This window comes from Sturnira hondurensis, unplaced genomic scaffold, assembly GCF_014824575.4.
Source record: "Sturnira hondurensis isolate 20B ecotype Veracruz unplaced genomic scaffold, ASM1482457v3 Scaffold0002840, whole genome shotgun sequence".
NCBI classification, from domain to species: domain Eukaryota; kingdom Metazoa; phylum Chordata; class Mammalia; order Chiroptera; family Phyllostomidae; genus Sturnira; species Sturnira hondurensis.
The window spans coordinates 4,139,395-4,161,865 of record NW_028075471.1 but is presented as its reverse complement, the minus strand read 5'-3'; the positions used below and the strand labels follow the sequence as shown (position 1 = coordinate 4,161,865).

At 36.1% G+C, this 22,471-nt stretch overlaps 1 protein-coding gene and 1 non-coding gene across 2 annotated transcripts in view; one reads left to right on the top strand and one right to left on the bottom strand.

Moving 5' to 3' along the window:
* DNAH12 (dynein axonemal heavy chain 12) overlaps window positions 1-22,471 on the top strand; it is a 234,256-nt gene that overhangs the window by 24,303 nt on the left and 187,482 nt on the right. The window contains exons 7-13 of the mRNA XM_037040727.1: window positions 1,730-1,888; window positions 2,115-2,310; window positions 3,709-3,897; window positions 4,465-4,621; window positions 5,727-5,818; window positions 16,717-16,895; window positions 20,841-20,976. Coding sequence (XP_036896622.1) covers window positions 1,730-1,888; window positions 2,115-2,310; window positions 3,709-3,897; window positions 4,465-4,621; window positions 5,727-5,818; window positions 16,717-16,895; window positions 20,841-20,976 — 1,108 coding nt within the window. The remainder of the gene's footprint in view (window positions 1-1,729; window positions 1,889-2,114; window positions 2,311-3,708; window positions 3,898-4,464; window positions 4,622-5,726; window positions 5,819-16,716; window positions 16,896-20,840; window positions 20,977-22,471) is intronic.
* Window positions 14,076-14,182, bottom strand: LOC118983721 (U6 spliceosomal RNA). Its single transcript, XR_005065779.1, has one exon. It is a non-coding gene; the product is annotated as a U6 spliceosomal RNA (small nuclear RNA).

Below are 22,471 nucleotides of genomic sequence, written 5' to 3'. Positions count from 1 at the left end.
ATATGTAACAGGCATGAACAGTACAAAATATGGCTCAAGAAGAACTCAAAGCCCCAGAGCCAATAACTCTAAGTGACCAGGAAATAGCGAACCTCTCAGATGCACAATTCAAGACACTGGTAATCAGGATACTCACAGAACTGGTTGATTTTAGCCACAAATTAGAGGAACATATGAAGGCTAAAATAATTGAAATGAAGGGAAATGCATAGGAAACCAATAGTGATGGAAAGGAAACTGGGACTCAAATCAAGGGAGTGGACCAGAAGGAAGAAAGAAATGCCCAAACAGGAAGAAGTGAAATTACAAGAATTCAAAAAAATGAGGAGAGGCTTAGGAACTTCCAGGACATCTTTAAACGTTCCAACATCCAGATTATAGGGGTACCAGAAGGGGAAAAGAAACAGCCACCAGTGGAAAACTTATTTGAACAAATAATAAAGAAGAACTTGCCCAGTCTGGCAAAGGACATGGACTTCCAGGAAATCAAGGAAGCTCAGAGAGTCCCAAAGAAGTTGAACCCAAGAAGGAACACACCAAGGCACATCATAATTACATTAGCCAAGATTAAAATGAAGGAGAGAATCCTAGAAGGAGCAAGACATAAGGGGACAATTACCTACAAAGGAGTGCCCATTGGACTGTCAGCGGATTTCTCAAAAGAGACCTTACAGGCAAGAAGGAGCTGGAAAGAAGTATTCCAAGTCATGAAATCCAAAGACCTACAGCCAAGATTGCATTATCCAGCAAAGCTTTCATTTAGAATGGAAGGAAAGATAAAGTGCTTCTCAGATAAGATCAAATTTAAGGAGTTCATCATCACCAAGCCCTTATTATATGAAATGTTAAAGGGACTTATCTAAGAAAAAGAGGATAAAAAATATGAACAGTGAAAGAACAGCAAACTCACAGTTATTAACAACCACACCTAAAACAAAAGCAAACCAAGAGGACAGCCAGATCAGGAGTGGAACCATAGAAATGAAGAACACATGGAGGGTTAGTAACAGGGGAGTGGGAGAAAGAGAAGTGGGGAGAAGATACAGAAAATAAGTAGCATAGATAGTAGGTAAAAAATAGATAGGGGAGGGCAAGAATAGTATGGGAAATATAGAATCTAAAGAACTTGAGACACGTGGACATAAACTAAAGGGAGGAATGGTGGGGGAGGGGGTGTGCAGGGTGGAGGGGAATGAAGGGGGAAATAGAACAACTGTAATGGTATAATCAATAAAATATATTAAAAAAAATAAAAACCACAGCACACACAAAAAAATCTTTTATTGATTCTAGAGAGAGGGGAAGGGAGGAAGAAAAAGAGGGAGAGAAACATTGATATGAGAAAGAAACTACAATCAGTTGATGTTTGCACATGTCCCAACTGAGTCCATACCTGCAACCCAGGACTCTGCTCCAATAGTGAATTGAACTGCAACCTTTTGGTTAGCAGGATGATTCCCAACCAACTGAGCCACACTGACCAGGGCCAGTGAAGTAATTAAACATCTTTTAAAATGACCTCTGTTCTTTCTTAAGATAATGCACTTTCAAGATCTTGATGTATTTTTATTACATGCATATCTCCTAATGTTCCCATGGCTGATGACATTTCCCTCTACTCAATCTCCTGTCTTCTCACTTTAATACTAATTTCATGTTATAAATATTATTTCTAAAGTTTAGAGTATATTGTTTGAGTTCTGTTTAATGTGGTGTATTGCTTTTCCAGTGGCCTGGATTATTCTAATCCTTGGCATTCTAGCTATGTGCAGACAAGAAGTCAAATATCAGCTAATTTACACATTGTTCATCCAATTATGAAAATGTTACTGGACCTTGGTTATATGACATTTGCTAATACAGTTTTGCTGGACTTAACAGGAATTAGGTAAAATCTCATATTTATTAATAATTAACATTTAAAATTTTAATGTCTCCCATTTGAATCTTTATGTTTTTGACTATATAATTTTTAAAACTAACTGATAAATCTTCATAACTTTTCTACAGATTTCAAAGAATTTTTAATTTATTTTACTTGTTTCAGCAATTGTGTATCAAGACCAATATCTATCATTTGCTTTAAAATCATTTTTATTTTTTCTCACAAATAGAGCTAAAGGCCCAATTGATTGTGAATCACTGAAAAATGATCTATCAATACAAGCTAGAAAGGCAGAGGAGAAGATAATGAACACATGGTACCCAAAGGTTATAAGTCTTTTTACCAAGAAGGAAGCACTAGATGGCATTAAACCTGAAAAACTGGATGCATTTTATAACTGTGTTTCCACACTTATGTCAAATCAGGTAAATATGCTTTATGTGTTTTAAATGATAATGTTATTAAATTAATTGAGTATTTTAAATAAAAGTCTATTTAGATAGTGCTAAGTAATTATTTTGAAGTAAATTATAAAAAAACATTTTGAGTATAATTTTACTTAAATAAATTAAGCAGAAAAATGATTTATTGCTGAAGCAATCTAAAATGAGAGGGAAGTCTAGAAGTATGTGTCAATATTCTGAGTGATTACTGGGTTCATGTTTAAAGACTATAATTGTCTATACCTTTATTGGACTATATTAACAGAAGAACTATCTCAGTAAACATATTTTTGAACTTATGAAATTCCAAGTTGATTTTCATTTTGTTTTCAGCAAAATTTTGGTCAAAATGTTGTTGATCATCTTTATATGACAAACAGAAAGAGATTATAAATTTTATGCAAATATATTTATGGGCTCCTCAGATTTTTACTATTGTAGAAATACATTTCTAGAAAAATAATTTTGAGTAAAAACTTTTCCTTGTGGGTGGTAAATATCTCCAAAGATTCCATGAATTTTGCAATGTATCTTTAAAGGTATAATATATATGTTGAAATATATTTACTATCTAGTATGTAACACTATAACTAATATACATTATTTGTTTTACCTTTATCTCCTTAAGAGCACTATGATCATTTGATAAGTGAAGAGATGAGGGGAATTTTGAAGATTATTTAGATCTTTATTTGCCTGCTTGAGTAAATTTCCAATAGTTGGTTCCTTATAAGAATGCATTATTCATACTCTGGTAACTTATTGTGCACATTTCTAAGTTCCAGTGGTTTCACCCTCAGGTATTGGTATGCTGGAAATCTGATTCTTCAGACAAAACAGCAAACACAATTCTGGTTTGTAGTGTTTGCTAATTTCCATGGTGTAAATATTCCCACCATGGTGATTTTTAAGCATCCAAGGGTTTAGTAACTTTCTCACAAAAATTTTAAATGTGGAACAATTGGCTTTTGTGACAGTAGCAGCTGGCAGTAGCTTTACCACTGTCCCTCACCCCATGTGCATGTCTACCCATTAACCCTTGACCTTGGATGTCAGGTCTCCCCTTCCCTCAGTTTTCACTGTGTTGTTTGGTCTTCTGGAATGTTTTATGTACGAGGGACAAAATCACTAGAGAACGTGTTAGATTCTGAGTTTCCAGTTTAAGATTGTTGATATTCTTTAAGAAATTTAAAGTTTGCATATGTTTTTCTATTTAATATTTTAGAATACATTTATTAAGAATATATTGTGCTGAATGAACACAATTTTCAGAACTAAATAAATTGACAGAATGACTTAATTATAGACCATAAGTTCACTGATTTTAGTTGAAGGTTTAATTTGTACTTTCTAAAATAATAGTAATATGATATCATGCAGCTAAAGGATCTCTTAAAGAGAACTGTAGAAAGATTTGTAAAAGTCTTTGACCAAGAAGATCAACAAGGGCTGCCAATATTTAAGATGGAATTGACATTTGATGATGATAAAATGGAATTTTACCCTACTTTTCAAGATTTGGAAGATATTATTTTGGGTTTGGTAGAGCGAATAGCTGAAGCTCTGCAGGTATTATGTTGTCTTTACCTATCATATGTAAGAATTTGATATGGCTCTTTTTCAGAATTTTAAATTGAGTTGAAGCTTTATAAAATATTTATATACACAAAATATTATAATTCTTTGCTTTATTTCCACTCTTCAAGTCATTCTATGTTTTTTTAAAAAAGTGTTTTCTCTTTGAGAAAGTCTCCTGGCTGAAGTTAATTTTTGTCCCTTAGGAGTTTTATTGTACAATAATTGTAATGTTTTTGTGCATGTCTCATCTTCCCTAATGAGCTGTGAGCTACTTAAGTACTAGATCCAAGTTGTTTGTTTTTTTATAGAGCTTTCTAGTATAGTCACTTTGACATGATAGTTTCTTAATAAATATTTATTGAATGATAGAGAAGTAACCCAATGTAAGTTTTATATCACACTACAACCTGTACAATACAACTTTAAATCGTTATTTGCATCAAGTTATCTTTTCTTGAGCAACTGAAATCTGAAAAGAATGTTAAAAAATATAAGATCTACACATAGAGCAATAACACAGATATTTACTTTTTAAAATGTTTTTTTTCTTTATGTTAGAATGTCCAAACCGTACCCTCTTGGCTCTCAGGAACTTCAACAACTGTAAATCTTGACACAGAACTTCCCGAACATGTGTTACAGTGGGCTCTTGATACGCTGAAGGCAGCAGTACATCGTAACTTAGAAGGTGCAAGACAACATTATGAGACATATGGTATATGTGACAAATATATTATACCTTTTTTATCACAAAAGAATCACACTCTATTTTTACTAGAATTTGGTCAGATATTTGGTTGTCTGGGGTTGCCATGAAAGAGCAGGGAGAGCCAGAAGTTAGAATGGAGATAGATTTTGGCAGCATGAAGGATCAAATCCAAGAAACTTAGAATTCTGTTGTATGGTCCAAAGGGCCAATACTAACTGTAACAGGGTGATAAAGCCAAAAAGGAAGCAGAGTATTCCAATATTCCAGATATTGGAATAAGGACAAAGCTAATTCCAGGGTGAAGGCAAGGTAAGTTCTAAGAATATTTGAAAAGATTGCAGCTCAATTTTGTAGTCTCCTCAAGTGTATATAAGATCAGGATAGATAATTGTTATTTGACATTCTCTTTTTTTTGTTTTTAAGATTTTATTTATTTATCTTTAGAGGGGAAGGGAAGGAGAGAGGGAGAGGAACATCAATGTATGGCTGCCTCTCGTATATTCCCTGTTGGGAACTGGCCTGCAGCCCAGGCACGTATCCTGACTGGGAATCGAACCTCGATCCTCTGGATTGCAGGCCTGCACTCAATCCACTGAGCCACACCAGCCAGGGCCATTCTCTTAGGCAAAACCTTTTATTAACTGCCTTATTTGTATTTCTAAGTTATTTTAAGATCATTACATACCCTATTATCTTTCATTTAAGTGATCTGTGTTTAACCTGGTTTGCTTAAGTCCATTTTATTTTATTCTATCTAATAATGTATGTTCATGCACTATTAGTAATGATATTTAATTGAGCCCTGACTAGTGTGGCTCAGTGAATTGAGTGCTGGCCTGCAAATCAAAGGGTCTCTGTTTTGATTCCCAGTCAGGGAACATACCTGGGCTGCAGGCCAGGTCCCAAGTAGGGAGCGCATGAGAAGCAACTGAACATTGATGTTTCTCTCTCTCTCTCTCCTTCCTTTCCCCTCTCTCTAAAAATAAATAAATAAAATATTTAAAAATAGTATTTAATTGAATAGGCTACTTCATTCAATGATCATATAAAAAAGCACTTGATCTTTTTAAAAGGGTATTATTCAGATTTAAATTAGATTATTAATTTTCAGTTGAAAAGTATAATTGGCTTCTTGATGGCACTGCAGTCGAGTTGATAGAGACTTTCCAGGCAGAAGATCATACTTTTGATGAATACACAGAGGTGAGTCGCAATTCTGTTTTTCATTGATATCTTTTGAAATTTTTTAAAAAAATTTAATTCAAGTTCAAGTACAGTTTTCTGTCTTATATTCCCAGCCCTGCCCACCACCCCCAGTGTGAAATTTTTTTAAATTATATTTTATTTTAGAAAATAAATGTTTCTTTTTTTAAATTATTTTATTGTTGTTCAAATACAGTTGTCTGCATTTACCCCCCCCCACCAATCACCCCCCACCAGCCATCCCAACCTCCCTTCCCTGATTCCATCCCACCTTGGTTTTGTCCATGTGTCCTTTATAGTTGTTCCTGAAAACCCTCCCAACTTCTCCTCCAACTGTCCTCTCCCTACTCCCCTCTCATTACTGTCTGAAGTTCACTGTCTCTGGTTATATTTCACTTTCTTATTTGTTTTGTTGATTAGGTTCCACTTAAAGGTGAGATCATATGGTATTTGTCTTTCACTGCCTGGCATATTTCACTTAGCATAATGCTCCAGTTCCATCCATGCTGTTGCAAAGGGTAGGCGCTCCTTTCTTTCTGCTGCACAGTATTCCATCATGTACATGTACCATAGTTTTTTGATCTACTCATTTACTGATGGGCACTTGGGTTGCTTCCAGCACTTGGTTATTGTAAATTTTGCTGCTGTGAACATTGGGATGCATAGGGTCTTATGGATTAGTGTTTTATGGTTCTTAGGATATAATCCCAGCAATGGAATTGCTGCATCAAAAGGCAGTTCCATTTTTAGTTTTATGAGGGAATTTCATACTGTTTTCCACAGTGGCTGCACCAGTCTGCATTCCCAGCAACAGTGCACTAGGGTTCCCTTTTCTCCACATCCTCCCCAACACTTGTTCTTGATTAGTTTATGATGGCCATTCTCATCAGTGTGAAGAGGTATCTCATTATGGTTTTAATTTGCATCTCTCTGATAGCTAGTGATACTGAGCATCTTTTCATGTGTCTCTGGACCCTGTATGTCCTCCTTGGAGAAGTGTCTGTTTAAGTCTTTTGCCCATTTCTTAATTGGGTTGCTTGTCTTCTTAGAGTGGAGTTGTGTGAGTTCTTTGTATATTTTGGAGATCAAACCCTTGTCTGAGGTATCAGTGGCAAATATGTTTTCCCATGTGGTTGGTTCTCTTTTCATTTTAATGCTGTTTTCTTTAGCTGTGCAGAAACTTTTTATTTTGATGAGGTCCCATTTGTTTATTCTTTCCTTTATGTCCCTTGTTCTAGGAAACATATCAGTGAAAATATTGCTGCATGAAATATCTGAGATTTTCCTGCTTTTGTTCTCCTCTAGGACTTTAATGGTGTCATGACTTATATTTAATCTTTTATCCACCTTGAATTTATTTCGGTGTATGGTGTAAGTTGGTGCTCAAGTTTCATTTTTTGCTTGTAGCTGTCCAGCTCTCCCAACACCATTTGTTGAAGAGGCTGTTTTTACTCCATTTTATGTTGCTGCCCCTTTTTTGAACACTAATTGACCATAGAGTCTTGGATTTATTTCTGGAATCTCTGTTCTGTTCTGTTGTTCTTTGTGCCTGTTTTTATGCCAGTACCAGGCTGTTTTGATTACTGTGGCCTTGTAATACAGTTTAGTATCAGGCTTGTGATACCTCCTACTTTGCTCTTCTTTCTCAAAATTGCAGCAGCTATTTGAAGTCATTTATGGTTCCATATAAATTTTTGAAGTGTTTGCTTTATGTCCATGAAATATATCATTAGTACTTTATAGGTACTAATGATGATGTTAATTCTTTTTTAACCCTTTTATTATTTTATTTTATTTTTTTGTTTGAAATAGATTTTTAAATATATTTTATTGATTATACCATTACAGTTGTTCTATTCCCCCCCTTCATTCCCCTCCACTTGCACACTCCCTCCCCGACCATTCTCCCCCCCTTAGTTTATAACCACGTGTCTCAAGTTCTTTAGATTCTATATTTCCCCTACTATTCTTGCCCTCCCCCCTATCTATTTTCTACCTACCCTCTATGCTATTTTCTGTGCCTTCTCCCCCCTTCTCCTCCTCCCACTCCCCTGTTGCTAACCCTCCATGTGTTCTTCATTTCTATGGTTCCACTCCTGATCTAGCTGTCCTCTTGGTTTGCTTTTGTTTTAGGTGTGGTTGTGAATAACTGTGAGTTTGCTGTCCTTTCACTGTTCATATTTTTCATCTTCTTTTTCTTATATAAGTCCCTTTAGCATTTCATATAATAAGGGCTTGGTGATGATGAACTCCTTGAACTTGACCTTATCTGAGAAGCACTTTATCTGTCCTTCCATTCTAAATGAAAGTTTTGCTGGATAAAGCAATCTTGGCTGTAGGTCTTTGGATTTCATGACTTGGAATACTTCTTTCCAGCCCCTTCTTGCCTGTAAGGTCTCTTTTGAGAAATCCGCTGACAGTCTGATGGGTACTCCTTTGTAGGTGACTGTCCCCTTATCCCTTGCTGCTTCTAGGATTCTCTCCTTCATTTTAGTCTTGGCTAATGTAATTATGATGTGCCTTGGTGTGTTCCTTCTTGGGTCCAACTTCTTTGGGACTCTCTGAGCTTCCTGGATTTCCTGGAAGTCTATTTCCTTTGCCAGACTGGGGAAGTTCTCCTTTATTATTTGTTCAAATAAGTTTTCCACTCGTGGCTGTTTCTTTCCCCCTTCTGGTACCCCTATAATTTGGATGTTGGAACGTTTAAAGATGTCCTGGAGGTTCCTAAGCCTCTCCTCATTTTTTTGAATTCTCATTTCTTCATTCCTTTCTGGTGGGATGTTTTGTTCTTCCTTCTGGTCCATTCATTGATTTGAGTCCCAGTTTCCTTTCCATCACTATTTGTTTCCTGTGTATCTCCCTTCATTTCAATTAGTTTAGCCTTCATATGTTCCTCTAATTTGTGACTATAATCTACCAGTTCTGTGAGCATCCTGATAAACAGTGTTTTGAATTGTGCTTCTGAGAGGCTGGCAATTTCTCGGTCGCTTAGTTATCGGCTCTGGGACTTTGAGTTCTTCTTGCGCCATCTTTTGGGCTGTTGGTGCCTGTTCCTTAGCAGGATCGGAGGCCTAAGGTGTTCACTAGAGCAGGGCAACTCAGTCGCTGGGTTGTGACGTTGCATGTGGGGGCGGGGTCAACGAGGAACTATGGCGTCCCGTCTGCCACCTCCCGCCGCGGCCCCCACAGGTGCTGCAGCTGCCACTGTTACGGGGCCCAAGGGTTTCGTTCCACTGCATGCGAGTGTGCCACTGCAGTCAGCCCTCCACAGGGTTTGCCCCCTGGGGCCTGCGTGGTCCGTCTCACTGTGCGCGAATGTGCGACCTTGGTCAGTCTGCCCCGCACCCTAACTGATTCCGGGCTGCCTGTGGGCCTAGGTCGGGGGATCTGTCCTGCCTGACCCTGCTCGCTGCTGGCTCCGCCCCTCTTACCATCTCCATTGAACGGTTAGTGGTTGTCGGAATTCCGTATAATTCAGTTTTCTGTTTTTTGCTGTGTCTTTGTTCTCCAAACCTTTGTTGTATTCAAACTTGGTTGTGGGAGAAAGCATAGTGTTTCCACCTATGCCTCCATCTTGGCGAAAGTCCTGATGATGTTAATTCTTTCGATCCATGAACATGGTATATGTTTCCATTTGTTTGTGTCTTCCTTGATTTCTTTCTTCAGTGTTGTGTAGTTTTCTGAGTATAGGTTTTTTATCTCCTTGGTTAGGTTTATTCCTATGTACTTTAATTTTTTTGTTACTATATCAAATGGGATTTTTCCCCCTGATTTCTGCTTCTGCTGTTTCATTGTTGGTATACAAAAATGTCTTTGATTTCTGGATATTGACTTTATATCCCATGGTTTTGCCAAATTCATTTATTAGGTTGAGCAGATTTTTGGCAGAGTCTATAGGATTTTATAAGTCTACTATCATATCATCTGCAAACAATGACAGTTTTGTTTCCTCTTTTTCAATTTGGATGCCTTTTATTTCCTTTTTTTATCTGATCACTATGGCTAAAGCTTCTGATACTATGTTGAATAGAAGTGGTGAAAGTGGACAACCTTGTCTTGTTCCTGATCTTAAGTGGAAAAGATTTTAGCTTTTGCCCATTGAGAGTGATGTTGGCTGTAGGTCTCTCATATATGGCTTTCATTATGTTGAGGAATGCTCCCTCTATTTCCACCTTGCTGAGCGTTTTTATCATACATGGGTGTTGTAATTTATCAAATGTTTTTCCCACATTTATTGATATCATGTGATTTTTGTCTTTGCTTTTGTTTATGTGATGTATTACATTTATTGATTTGTGAATATTGTACCACCCTTGCATCCCTGGGATGAATCCCACTTGGTCATGGTGTATGATTTTTTAATGTATTGCTGGATGTGGTTTGCCAATATTTTGTTGAGGATTTTAGCATCTATTTATCAGTGATACTGGCCTATAGTTTTCCTTCTTTGTTGTGTCTTTATCTGGTTTTGGGATTAGGATGTTGCTGGCTTTATAAAAAGAGTCTGGGAGTTTTTCATCTTCTTAGGTTTTTTGGAATAGTCTGTGTAAGTTAGGAGTTAGCTCTTCCTTAAATGTTTTGTAAAATTCTCCTGTGAAACCATCCAATCCAGGGCTTTTGTGTGCTGGGACTTATTTCATTACTGCTTCAATTTCATCAGCTGTTACTGGTTTGATTAGGCTTTCTGCTGCTTCTTCATTCAGTTTTGGAAAATTATATTTTTCCTAGAAATTTGTCCGTTTCACCCAGGTTTTCAAATTTATTGGCATATAGTTATCCATAGCAATTTCTTACAATCCTTTGTATTTCTGTGGTATCATTGTAGTCTCTTCTCTCTCATTTCTGATTCTATTTATTTGAGTACTCTCTTTTTATCTTAAAAAATCTGCTTAAAGGCTTGTTGATTTTGTTTATCTTTTTGAAGAACCAGCTCCTGGATTTATTGATCTTTAGAATTGTGCTTTTAGTCTCTATGTCATTTAATTCTGCTCTGATCTAGGTTATTTTCTTTATTCTACTTGCTCTGGGCTATCTTTGTTGTTGTTCCTCCAGTTTTTGTAGAGGTTAGGTTAGGGTGTTTATTTGAACTGTTTCTATCTTTTCTAGGTAGTCCTGTATTGCTATGAACTTCCCTTCCAGGACTGCCTTCACTGTTTCCCACAAGTTTTGGATTGTTGTGAATTCATTTTAATTTGTTTCCAGAAACTTTTTAATTTCTTCCTTGATCTCATTCTTAATTATTTCATTGTTTAATAGCATGCCATTCAGTCTCCATGAATGTTAGTGTTTTTGAGTTTTTTTTCTTGAGGTTTCTGGTTTCAGTCCCTTGTGGTCTGAGAAAATATTTGATATTATTTCAATTGTCTTGAATTTGTTGATGTTGGTTTTGTGTGCTCTCATGTGGTCTATCTTTGAAAATGTTCCATGTGTATTTTGCTTCTTTGGGATGAAAGAAGACTTATATATCTATCAGTTAAGTCCATTTTATCTAGGACATTGTTCAATGCCACAATATCTTTGTTAATATTTTGTATGGGAGATCTATACATTCTTGACAGTGAGGTTTTAAAATCACCTACTATAATTGTGTTTCTGTCAATATCTTTCTTGAAATTCTCCAAAATTTTCCTTATATATTTGGGTGCTCCTCTGTTGAGTGAAGAATATATGTTTATAGTGTTTATGTCTTCTTGATGGATTCTTTGCTAGAGTATTATGAAGTGACCTTCTGGGTCTCTTTTTATGGCCTTTGTTTTGAAGATTATTTTGTCTGATATGACTGTTGGTATCCCTGCTTTTTTTTCCCTGTCCATTTGCTTGGAATGTTTTTTTCCAGCCCTTTGCTTTCTACTGTTTTTTTTCCAGTCCTTTTCTTTCAGTCTGTGTAGGTGTTTCGTCTGAGGTGGGTCTCTTATAGGCAGCATATATGTGGGTCATGCTTTCTTATCCATTCAGCTATTCTCTGTCTTTTGATTGGAGCATTGAATCCATTTAAGTTGAAGGTTATTATTCATATGTACATATTCATTGCCATTTTACTTCCTTTGTAGCTGTATTCCTCTCTCTCTCTCACTCTTTTTCTTCCTTTCCTAAAGCAGTCCCTTTAGCATATCTTGCAGTGCTGGTTTGGAGAAGGTGTAATCTTTGAGACTTCTTTTATCTGGAAATCTCCTAATCTGGCCTTCCCTTTTAATTGAGAACCTTGCTGGTTAGAACAGTCTTGGTTGCAGGCCTCTGTTTGTCATTACCTGGACTATTCCTGTCCAGTCCTTTCTGGCTTGTAGTGTTTCCATTGAGAAGTCAGCTGCTAACCTTATCAGGGCTCCCTTGTATGTTACTTCCTGTTTCTCCCTCGCTGCCCACAAGATTTTCTCTTTGTCTCTGAAACTTGGCATTTTAATTATGTTGTGTCTTAAAGTGGGCCTCTTTGGGTTCATCTTGATTGGGACTCTCTGTGTTTCCTGGATTTGTGTGACTTTTTCTCTCATCTAATTAAGAATGTTTTCCGTCATTAGTTTTTCAAACAGGTTTTATATCCCTTGCTCCTCTTCTTTTTCTTCTTCTGGTATCTGTATTATTTGGATAAATTATGTATCATGCTGTTCTGCAGTTCCCTTAACACCTCTTCATTCTTTCTGAGCCTCTTTTCCTTTTCTTGCCATTTCTGGGTGTTTTTTTTTCTACTTTTTTCTACAGCTCACTGATTCAGTCCTCTGCTTCATTTAGCCTGCTTTTGATTCCTTCTACTGTATTCTTCAATTCAGGAATTGTATTCTTCGTTTCCTCATGGCCCTTGTTGATAGTTTCTATTTCCTTTTTCATGTTGATACAGTTTGCATAGTTTCCCTGCAGTTTTTGGTAATTCTCAGAGATCTCATTGAGCTTCCTTATAACCATTGCTTTAAACTCAGTATCTGATAGTTGACTTGCCTGTGTTACTTTTAGCATTCTTTCTGAGGCTTCTTCCTTTACTTTCATTTGGGGTTTGTTTTTTTGTATTCTCATTATTTGTGAGACTCTTCTTGTTAGCTTCTGCTTCTTAAATTGATCTGTTCTGACTCCCTGGGTTTGTGCTGTGAACTTCTATGGTAGGAGACCTGTGAGATTCAGTGCTGCTGTCTCCTTGATCTGAATTTGCTGCTCTTGGGATGTCTTTTATGTTGGCTCTCTGGATGTCTTTGGGTTTTGATTGTTGTTGGGTCTTTCTTTGGTAGGTCTTTCCCTCTAGCTGGTTAACTGAGGGTCACTCCACCCACCACCTCTTGTGTACCATTGTGCCAGTGCAGACAGGTTGTGTTGAAGCTGGTTCTTCTCTCTGTCTGATGATTTGAGGCTTCACTTTCACTATTGTTCAGTTGTTTGTTCTGGGTAATTTCTCCACCATTTAGTTATAATTTCAGATTGGTCTTGGGGGGAGGTTAGTGTGGCTTCCACTCACTCCTTCACCATCTTCCTTTATTATCTATTGGTGGTTCCTTTGTTGGTGGGTTTTCTCTTCCAGAAGGTATACTGCTATTCACAGCTCCCACCTATTCTTTCATGTGATCAGTTGGAGGGGGAAGGCAAAATGCAATAAGACAGCGGGAGTATATTCTATGGAATGTAAAGTACCAACCCATAGAGAAGAGATAGAAGATCCTTTAGATATCCTTTAGATAGTGTTAATTGTGATATTTCACCCAAATATCAACTTTTTAGAAAGGGTGGGAAAAGGATAAGACTTACTACAAGTGGGAAGGATTATGAGTTGAATCCAGGAAACAGTGAGCTTGTGAGAGGTCAGATTATGAGATATAGTGAGAGTAAAAGATAGAAAATAGGTGTAGTGTGCAAGAGAATAGAGTTAACCATAACAGTGATAAAGTACTGGAAGACACTGAAATGGGCTAAGATCTGGGAGCAGTACTGTGTAGAATTTACAATTATATGGAACAACAATTATTTACAATAATACCAGAACAACAATCATATGACAGAATCTATATGCTCTGAATAACAAAAATAGGACATACATGACATGACCTAGAGTTGTGTGCTATTGGCACACAAGTGAAGTGAAAGAAGGAAAATTAAAATACACTATGAAAGAGAAAACAAGGAAAACTAGTCAAACAATGCAATTAAGAAAATGATAAAAATTAAACAGAAAGAAGAGAAATAAAAAATACTAATAAAATAAAAGAAGTAAAAATAATGAAAAAATAGTAATAATACAAATAAACAATACCATGCAAGTTCTCTGGAATAGAAAAGTGAAAAAAATATGGAGCGCTTCACAAATTTGCATGTCATCATTGTGCAGGGGCCATGCTAATCTTCTGTGTATTGTTCCAGTTTTAGTATATGTGCTGCTGAAGTGAGCACTGCTTAATAGTTATTGTTTTATGTGTATGTGTGTATATCATTAGGATTTTATCTATGCAATTTCATGTTATTTGCAAATAGATATTGTGTTCTTCATTTTTTAACTTAATTTTGGCTTGTTCTATTATAGTTGTCCCAATTTTATCCCCTTTGGCCTCCTCCATCCCACCCCAACCCCTGCTCCCATAGTCTCTCCCCACCCTGTTGTCCATGTCCATGAATCATTCATACATGTCCTTTGACTACTTTCTTACCTTTCTTACCACCATTCCTCTGCCCCCTTTTCCTCTGGCAGTTGTCAGTCTGTTCCCTATTTCCATGTCTCTGGTTCTGTTTTGCTTAGAACCAGAGACATTAGTTTATTTTATTCATTAGATTCCTCTTATAAGTATTATTCCTAAGAATCTTGAAACACTAATTCAAAAGAACTTATGCACCTTGATGCAGCACTATTTACAGTAGCTTAGTGTTAGGAACAGCCTAAGTACCTATAAGTAGATAAATGGGCTAAAAAATTGTAGTTCATCTACAGAATGGAATACTTATGCAGATGAAAGAAAGAAGGAATTCTTATCCTTTGCAACAGCATGGATGGAACTGGAGACTATTATGCTAAGTGAGATAAGCCAAATGGTGAAAGACAAATACTTCTTAATTTTTAATATGGATGCCTCATATTTATTTTTCTTGCCTAATTGCCCTGGTTAGTTCAATATTGAGTTCAATATTGAGTGGAAGTGTTTAGAGAGGATATCTTTACCTTACTCTAGATCTTAGGGAAAACATTAATTTTTTAAAAACCATTAAATATAATGTCAGTTGTAGATTTATCCTAGATACTCCTTATCAAGTTGAGGATGTTATCTTCTATACCTAGTCTGTGAAATGTTGTTAATGTAAGGGTTGAATTTTGCTAAATGCTTCTTCTGCCTCTATTGAGATGATTATGTGTTAATATTATTCTAATGTGCATACTTTTTACCTTATTTCAGTTTTATGTGTCTATAAAACTATATTATAAATTCATAAATTCATAATTTGCAAAACAAGAGATGGTATATTCTCCTTTATTTGTATTTTGCTATGTATCCTAATATAATGCTGTGTAGAGAGTAGGCAAAATAATGTTTTATGAGCTAACAGCTAAACTTTTTGTGGTCTTTGCCATAACTTATATTATCTATAAACCCTAAATCTCTAGACTGAGCATATGTTTCATTGGGCTTTACAATGATTTTTTCCTTAGGTCTAGTATTTTCTGTAAAATTTTCTGGAATATTATACTTTGTTGATGATATATTTAACTGTTTAAAAATTTATTTTTAGGTTTAGCAATATATCCCTAAATTTCTTTGTCAATACTAGACATACTGTAATTGTGGTTTATATACCATATTTTGAATATGGTTGTAGTTTAATATAGCATAAAACTCCATTGTATTGATATACTAGTTTTTCTACTGTAAATGGATATTTCCATTGTTTCCACTGTGCCATTTTTTCTTTAATTCAGCCCATTTTCTTTTTCTCATCTGTTAATTACATTTCAGAAAATTTAGATGATTAGTTGAGAACAAGAACACACCTGTTCTTTTTCCAGTACCATCAGCTCTATCTACTCTCTGGTACTTTTCCAACCAAGAGCCAAACAAGTGTTCAGTAGTCTTTGAATTAATTAATATCCTCAGCTCCCTTAAACATTGAAAGCTTTAAGCCCAACCCACAAAATACTGGAGACAGAAAAATAGGGTAGCTTTCAGAGAAAGGGAAGTAAAGGGAAAGTCTCTTTAAGGAGTTAAAAAAAGAAATTGGGTATTTTGGTAGTGGGTAGACATTGGGTGAGTAAGAAGGTAGAGAGGCAACATTAAAGATGGATTGTGGAATTAAGCCAAAGTTGTCCAAAGTTGATAGGTATATTTTAGTTACAGAAAATGCAACATAACTTGTCAGTTTCTTTCCATACTTCTTTGTTTAATTTTGATAAACTATCCCAGTATCTGATTATTAACAATGTATAAATTTCAATATTTGGGATCTTTGTAATGGCAGAACACAATGTTTTTCTCCTGCATTATATTGACCAAAACCAAAAAATTCTTTATACATATTTCTTTTCTTGAAGATTGAATTAGAATCTTCAGTGAGGTATCAATAATGGCACAAACAAGTACTTGTCAGCTACACAAATTGCCACATAATACAGATTTGTTTCTAAACAGAGAGATGAGTTGACTTTGGGATAGTTTTTTTTTATATCAATAATTACTGATGGAAATTTTACTTTCTAAAATTTTAGATATTAATGCTGTAAATAGTACCATATTCAATATTTACTGGTAGATTGGCAAATTCCTTAGTGAAAGGACAGGTGAAAAAAAAAGACTTATGCACACAAAGGGAAAATTTTAATCACTTAGCAAAAAAGAATGAGTTTGCATTTATATTTTATATAATTAAGTTAACCATAATACTATACAAAACACTGATGAGTTAAAATGCTAAACATTTTTTGCTATAAAATGTTTTTTTTTAAGCTTGTAGGAAGATTTTCCACTCTTGCCTCAGAAATAATGCTTTTGCCTCAGTGGGTTCATTTCCCTATGGTTCGTTTGGATTGTGAAGATTTGAAGACAGGCCTAACAAATAAAGCAAGAACCTTTGCAAATATATTATTAAATGACATAGCTTCAAAACATAGAAAAGAAAATGAATGGTAAGTAGAATTAATTGCCACATTTTAGAATTATCAGGCTAAAAGAAATATTTTGCTAATAATAACTCTTGTTTAAAAACAAAAGATTAAAATATTAGTAGTACTTACTACTTTTTCTCCATAGCTGCCTCTCAAGGAGGTTTCTTTGTAGAAGCATTGGTTCAGTTTTGTTTTGTTTGACACTGTTTCAGACTGGTTTTGAGGCAACACAGTATTAAAAAAGAGAAGAAATTGAAATAAACCCATATTTGGACACAGGTTGAATGAAAATGGAAAGATCACAGACATTCAGTGATATTGGGAATATCTGGAATTATTCCTGACCCCAGTATTTATGTGTTACATCACCTAGCTTTTCTCACCTCCAAAATGGACACATAACACGTACTTTGTAAGGCAGCTATAAAATTGGATTAATAAATTTGTGGCCCACTAGCTGAATGTGTGTATATGCCATTTGCTTACTTCACAGTTTGGTTTGTCATCTGCGTGGGCTACCGTGTTCTCATTTTGTTTGCCTGCTTTTCTTTTACTTCAATGTCTCTCTCTAAAGCACTCAGATGCTGCTCTAGCAGATGCTCCCCCAGCACTATCATACATCTTTTTTGCACTATCCACTTTAATACATACTTCCTACATTTTTGATAAAAATAAAATTAAAAATAAAAGAATACCTAGGACAAAAAAAGAAGTAACTATCAAGCCCTACATGATCTCACCCCTGCTTACCTCCCCAACTTTATTTTTTTATTATTTTTATAATGTATTTTATTGATTATGCCATTACAGTTGTCCCATTTCCCCCCTTCATTCCCCTTCACCCTGCATACCCCCTCCTACCCACATTCCCCCCCTTTAATTCATGTCCATGTGTCATAAGTTCTTTAGCTTCTACATTTCCCATACTACTCTTGCCCTCCCCCTGTCTATTTTCTCCCCACCATCTATGCTACTTGTTCTCTGTACCTTTTCCCTATTGTCTTCCTCCCACTCCCCTGTTGCTAACCCTCCATGTGATCTACATTTCTGTGGCTCTGCTCCTGATCTAGTTGTCCACTTAGTTTGCTTTTGTTTTAGGTGTGGTTGTTAATAACTGTGAGTTTGCTATCCTTTCACTGTTCATATTTTTATCTTCTTTTTCTTAGATAAGTCCCTTTAGCATTTCATATAATAAGGGCTTGGTGATAATGAACTCCTTTAACTTGACCTTATCTGAGAAGCACTTTATCTTTCCTTCCATTCTAAATGAAAGCTTTGCTGGATAAAGCAATCTTGGATGTAGGTCTTTGGATTTCATGACTTGGAATACTTCTTTCCAGCCCCTTCTTGTCTGTAAGGTGTCTTTTCGGAAATCAGCTGACAGTCTGATGGGAACTCCTTTGTAGCTGACTGTCCCCTTATCTCTTGCTGCTTCCAGGACTCTCTCCTTCATTTTAATCTTGGCTAATGTAATTATGATGTGCCTTGGTGTGTTCCTTCTTGAGTCCAACCTCTTTGGGATTCTCTGAGCTTCCTGGACTTCCTGGAAGTCTATTTCCTTTGCCAGATTGTGGAAGTTCTCCTTTATTATTTCTTCAAATAAGTTTTCCACTTGTTGCTCCTCCTCTTCCCCTTCTGGTACCCCTATAATTCAGATGTTGGAATGTTTAAAGATGTCCTGGAGGTTCCTAAGCCTTTCCTCATTTTTTTGAATTCTTGATTGTTCATTCTTTTCTGTTTGGTTCTTTATTCCTTCTGGTCCACTCCATTGATTTGAGTCCCAAGTTCTTCCATCATTATTGGTTCCCTGTGCATTTTCCTTCATTTCACTTAGTGTAGTCTTCATTTGTTCCTCTAATTTGTGACCAAAATCAACCAGTTCTGTGAGCATCCAGATGACGAGTGGTTTGAACTGTGCATCTGATAGGTTGACTATCTCTTGGTCACTTAAAAGTATTGGCTCTGGGGCTTTGATTTGTTCTTGTTTGAGCCATAATTTTTTAGTCTTGTTGGGCCAGTTATGTAGTGAGGGGCAGAGCCTTAGGTGTTTACCAGGGTGGGGCAACTCACCTCCCTGGGTTGTGATCCCTTGTGAGGGCAGGGTCGGAGAGGGAATACTGGCACTTGCTCCACTTTCTGTTGGATTTCAGTCCTCTCTGCTGCTTCCCACAGGCAAATTGGGCCCTTCTGGTGCTGGTTCCCAGGTGGGTGGGTTTGTGTACATTCTAGGACCCTGTGGGTCTCTCCAACAAACTCTCCAGTGGTGCTGGCAGTCTCTCCCGGCACCTTTTCAATTGGTGCTTTTAGGCTTTATTTCCCTTCACTGGGGCCCTGGGTTGCATGGTCTGTCTCACTGCCCATTTTTACCTAGTTTATCTGCATGCAAATGTGTGACTGCAGTCAGCCAACCACCTTTCATGCTCTGTTCCTTTTCTCCCTGCACCCAAGGTCTGCTAGCCCTGTGCTGCCTGTGCTCCCAGGGGTTTGGCAGCCTCTGACTGTTCCTGCTGCAGCCCATCTCCACAGGCCACCAACTCTGCCCCTCTAACAGGTCTGGTTGAATGGTTGTCGGACTTCTGTACAGTTCAATTTTCTGTTTGTTCTGGTTGTGTTTTTGTTTCTAAATCTTTGTTGTTCTTAGTTTTGGTTGTGCGAGGAGGTACAGTGTTTCCACCTATGCCTTCATCTTGGCCAGAAGTCCTCCCCAACTTTATTTTATATCTTCATTTTTGTATTCATGTTAGCCTGCCTGCCATTCATGAAATATGCCAACCTCATTGCTACCTCAGGCTGTTTACCTTGCTTCTTTTTTCTCTTGGAGGCTTTTCCCTGATATGTGCAGGACTCACTGTATTCTTTTTTCATATTCACTATCACCTCCCTAAACAGCCCTTCCCTGGCCACTCTATATAAATAGTGGTCCTTTCTCTACACTCCATAAATCTTTATCTTGCTTTCTTTTTCTTCATAGAACTTTTTACTACCTAACGTTGTGCTATGTATTTATATGCATTGTCTCTTGACTTGAATGTAATCTTTATGAGAGAAAGGATTTGATCTTTAGCTGGTAGAGCTCCCCTGCTTAGAACTTTGCTTAGCATATTGTAGATGCTCATTTATTAAATTAATGAAGTATGTTTACCACATAATAGAAATAAAATATCTGCATGAGCTAAATTTATTTTTTAAAGTTACCTCTTTTATACTTTGCTTTTGTGTGAGGTTTATCTGATATTTCTAGTAATGGCATGACAATACAGATATTGCAAAGCACAGAGAAAAAGTTATAAGAAATCTACCTTTAGTTTAATAAGTGACTATAAGATATCTATTCTCACATACTCGTGATACTCTAAGGGAATTGTAGATTTTAAAAAATGTATACAAGAGTTTGATCTTTTTATGTGCTCTACTGCTATGTTTCATAAGAGGCACTAATAATAATAATGATAAAACTAATGATTACATTAACAATTATAGTTACTAGAAAATGAGAGTATATTCTGTATTAGGCCTTTTTAGATTCATTGTTATATTTCAACAATCTGGCAAGATGAATGTTAATAATTTTATTTTATAGATATGGAAACTAAACCTCAGATATTTGCCTGAGTTCACAAAGCTAGTAACAGCGGAGGCAGAATTTAGATTTAGGGTTGCCTGATCAAAAGTATGCTCTATGTTACACAGCTTATCTGGGTACTCAAGAGAGTTGATGAGATCAATAGAAAAAAATAAATATACCATAATTTCACATGAAAATGTTAGCTTATTTTATAGATGTTTAATGTATGCTGAGTTATATAGGTATGTTATACTTGAATATTTTAAGATATCATAATGAATTAACCAATTATTTTTAGGATATCACAGTTCCTATTTTATAGTAATCATAATAACTTACATTTATTGAGTATGATACAGCATTAGTTACCATAACTATAGTAAAGCAGAGTTTTATGTCAGTATTTGCAGTGAATTTGAAGCAATTAAAGAACATGCATTAAAAGTCCCAGAGACAACAGAAGAGATGATGGATCTGATCTTTCATGTAGAAAAAGCCCGGACGATAGGAATTCAAGAGTTGGCTTTAAGGATCAAGGTAAGAATAACTTTTTAAAGATTTTATTTATTTATTTATTTATTTATGTATTTGCTTATTTATCTATCTATGTATGAGAGGGGAAAGGAAAGCGAAAGAGGGAGAGAAACATTGATATGTGAGAGAAAAATCAATCGATTGCCTCTTGCACATCCCCAACTGGGGACCTGGCCTGCTACCCAGGCATGTAACCTGACTGAGAATCAAACTGATGCCCAACCCTTTGAGCCACACCAGTCAGGGAAGAATATTTTAATTTACATATTTTAAAGTAGTTTTTATCATTGTGAAATATGATAAACATATTGAAAATATATAAGACATACAGTTAAATAGTTAAAGTAAACACCTGTATTGCCACCAACCAGGTCAAAAAATAGGATATTGCCTGTACCCAGAAGCACTCTGTGGATGACTTTCTGATCATAGCTATTACTTACCCCTAGAGGTTTCCACTTGGTTTATATAGTAATCATAAATATTTTTCTTTCAGTTCCATAAACTATGTGTACATACTTCAGCAAAATAAATTAACATTTTTTCTTTATTTTTATTTTTTGATTTAATCTTTATTGTATTTTTCCATTACCATTTAGTCCTTTCATACCCCCTACCCCAGCGCACAATCACCACACTGTTGTCCATATCCATGAGTCCTTTTTCCTTTTGCTCAATCCCTCCACCCTTTAACTTTTCTCCCAAATAGCTGTCATCTGCTTTCCATCTATGAGTCTGTGTCTGTCTTGCTTGTTAGTTCAGTTTGTTCACTAGATCACACACATGAGTGAAATCATATGGTATTTGTCTTTCTCTGACTGGCTTGTTTCACTTAGCATAATGTCCAGGTCCATCCATACTGCCACAAAGGGTAAAATTTTCTTCTTTTTATGGCTGAGTAGTAATCCATTGTGTAAATATCTTATAGCTGTTTTATCCACTCATCTACTCATGGACACTTAAGCTGCTTTCATATCTTGGTGATAGTAAATAATGCTATAATGAACACAGGGTTTCTTATGTTCTTTAAAATTAGTGTTTTGGATTTATCCTTTGGATATGTTCCCAGAAGTAGGATTGCTGGGTCAAAAGGCTGATTCATTTTTTAATTTTTTGAGGTATCTCCATACTGCTTTTCACAGTGGCTGCACCAATCATCATTCCCACAAACATGCAAAAGGGTTCCCATTTCTCCACATCCTTGCCAGCACTTGTTTTTTTTATTTATTGATGGTAGACATTTACACACATGTGAGATGGTATCTCATTGTGGTTTTAATATACATTTCTTTGATGATTAGTGACAGCATCTTTTCATATGTCTATTGGTCATCTGTATGTTCTCTTTGGAGAAGGGTCTATGCAGGTCCTTAGCTGATTTTTAAAATTGGGTTGTTTGGTTTTTTGGTGTTGCGATTGTAAGTACTTCATAAACTTTGGATGTTAACCCCTTTTCAGATGTATCAGCGAATCTGTTCTCCCAAATGCAATATCTGAA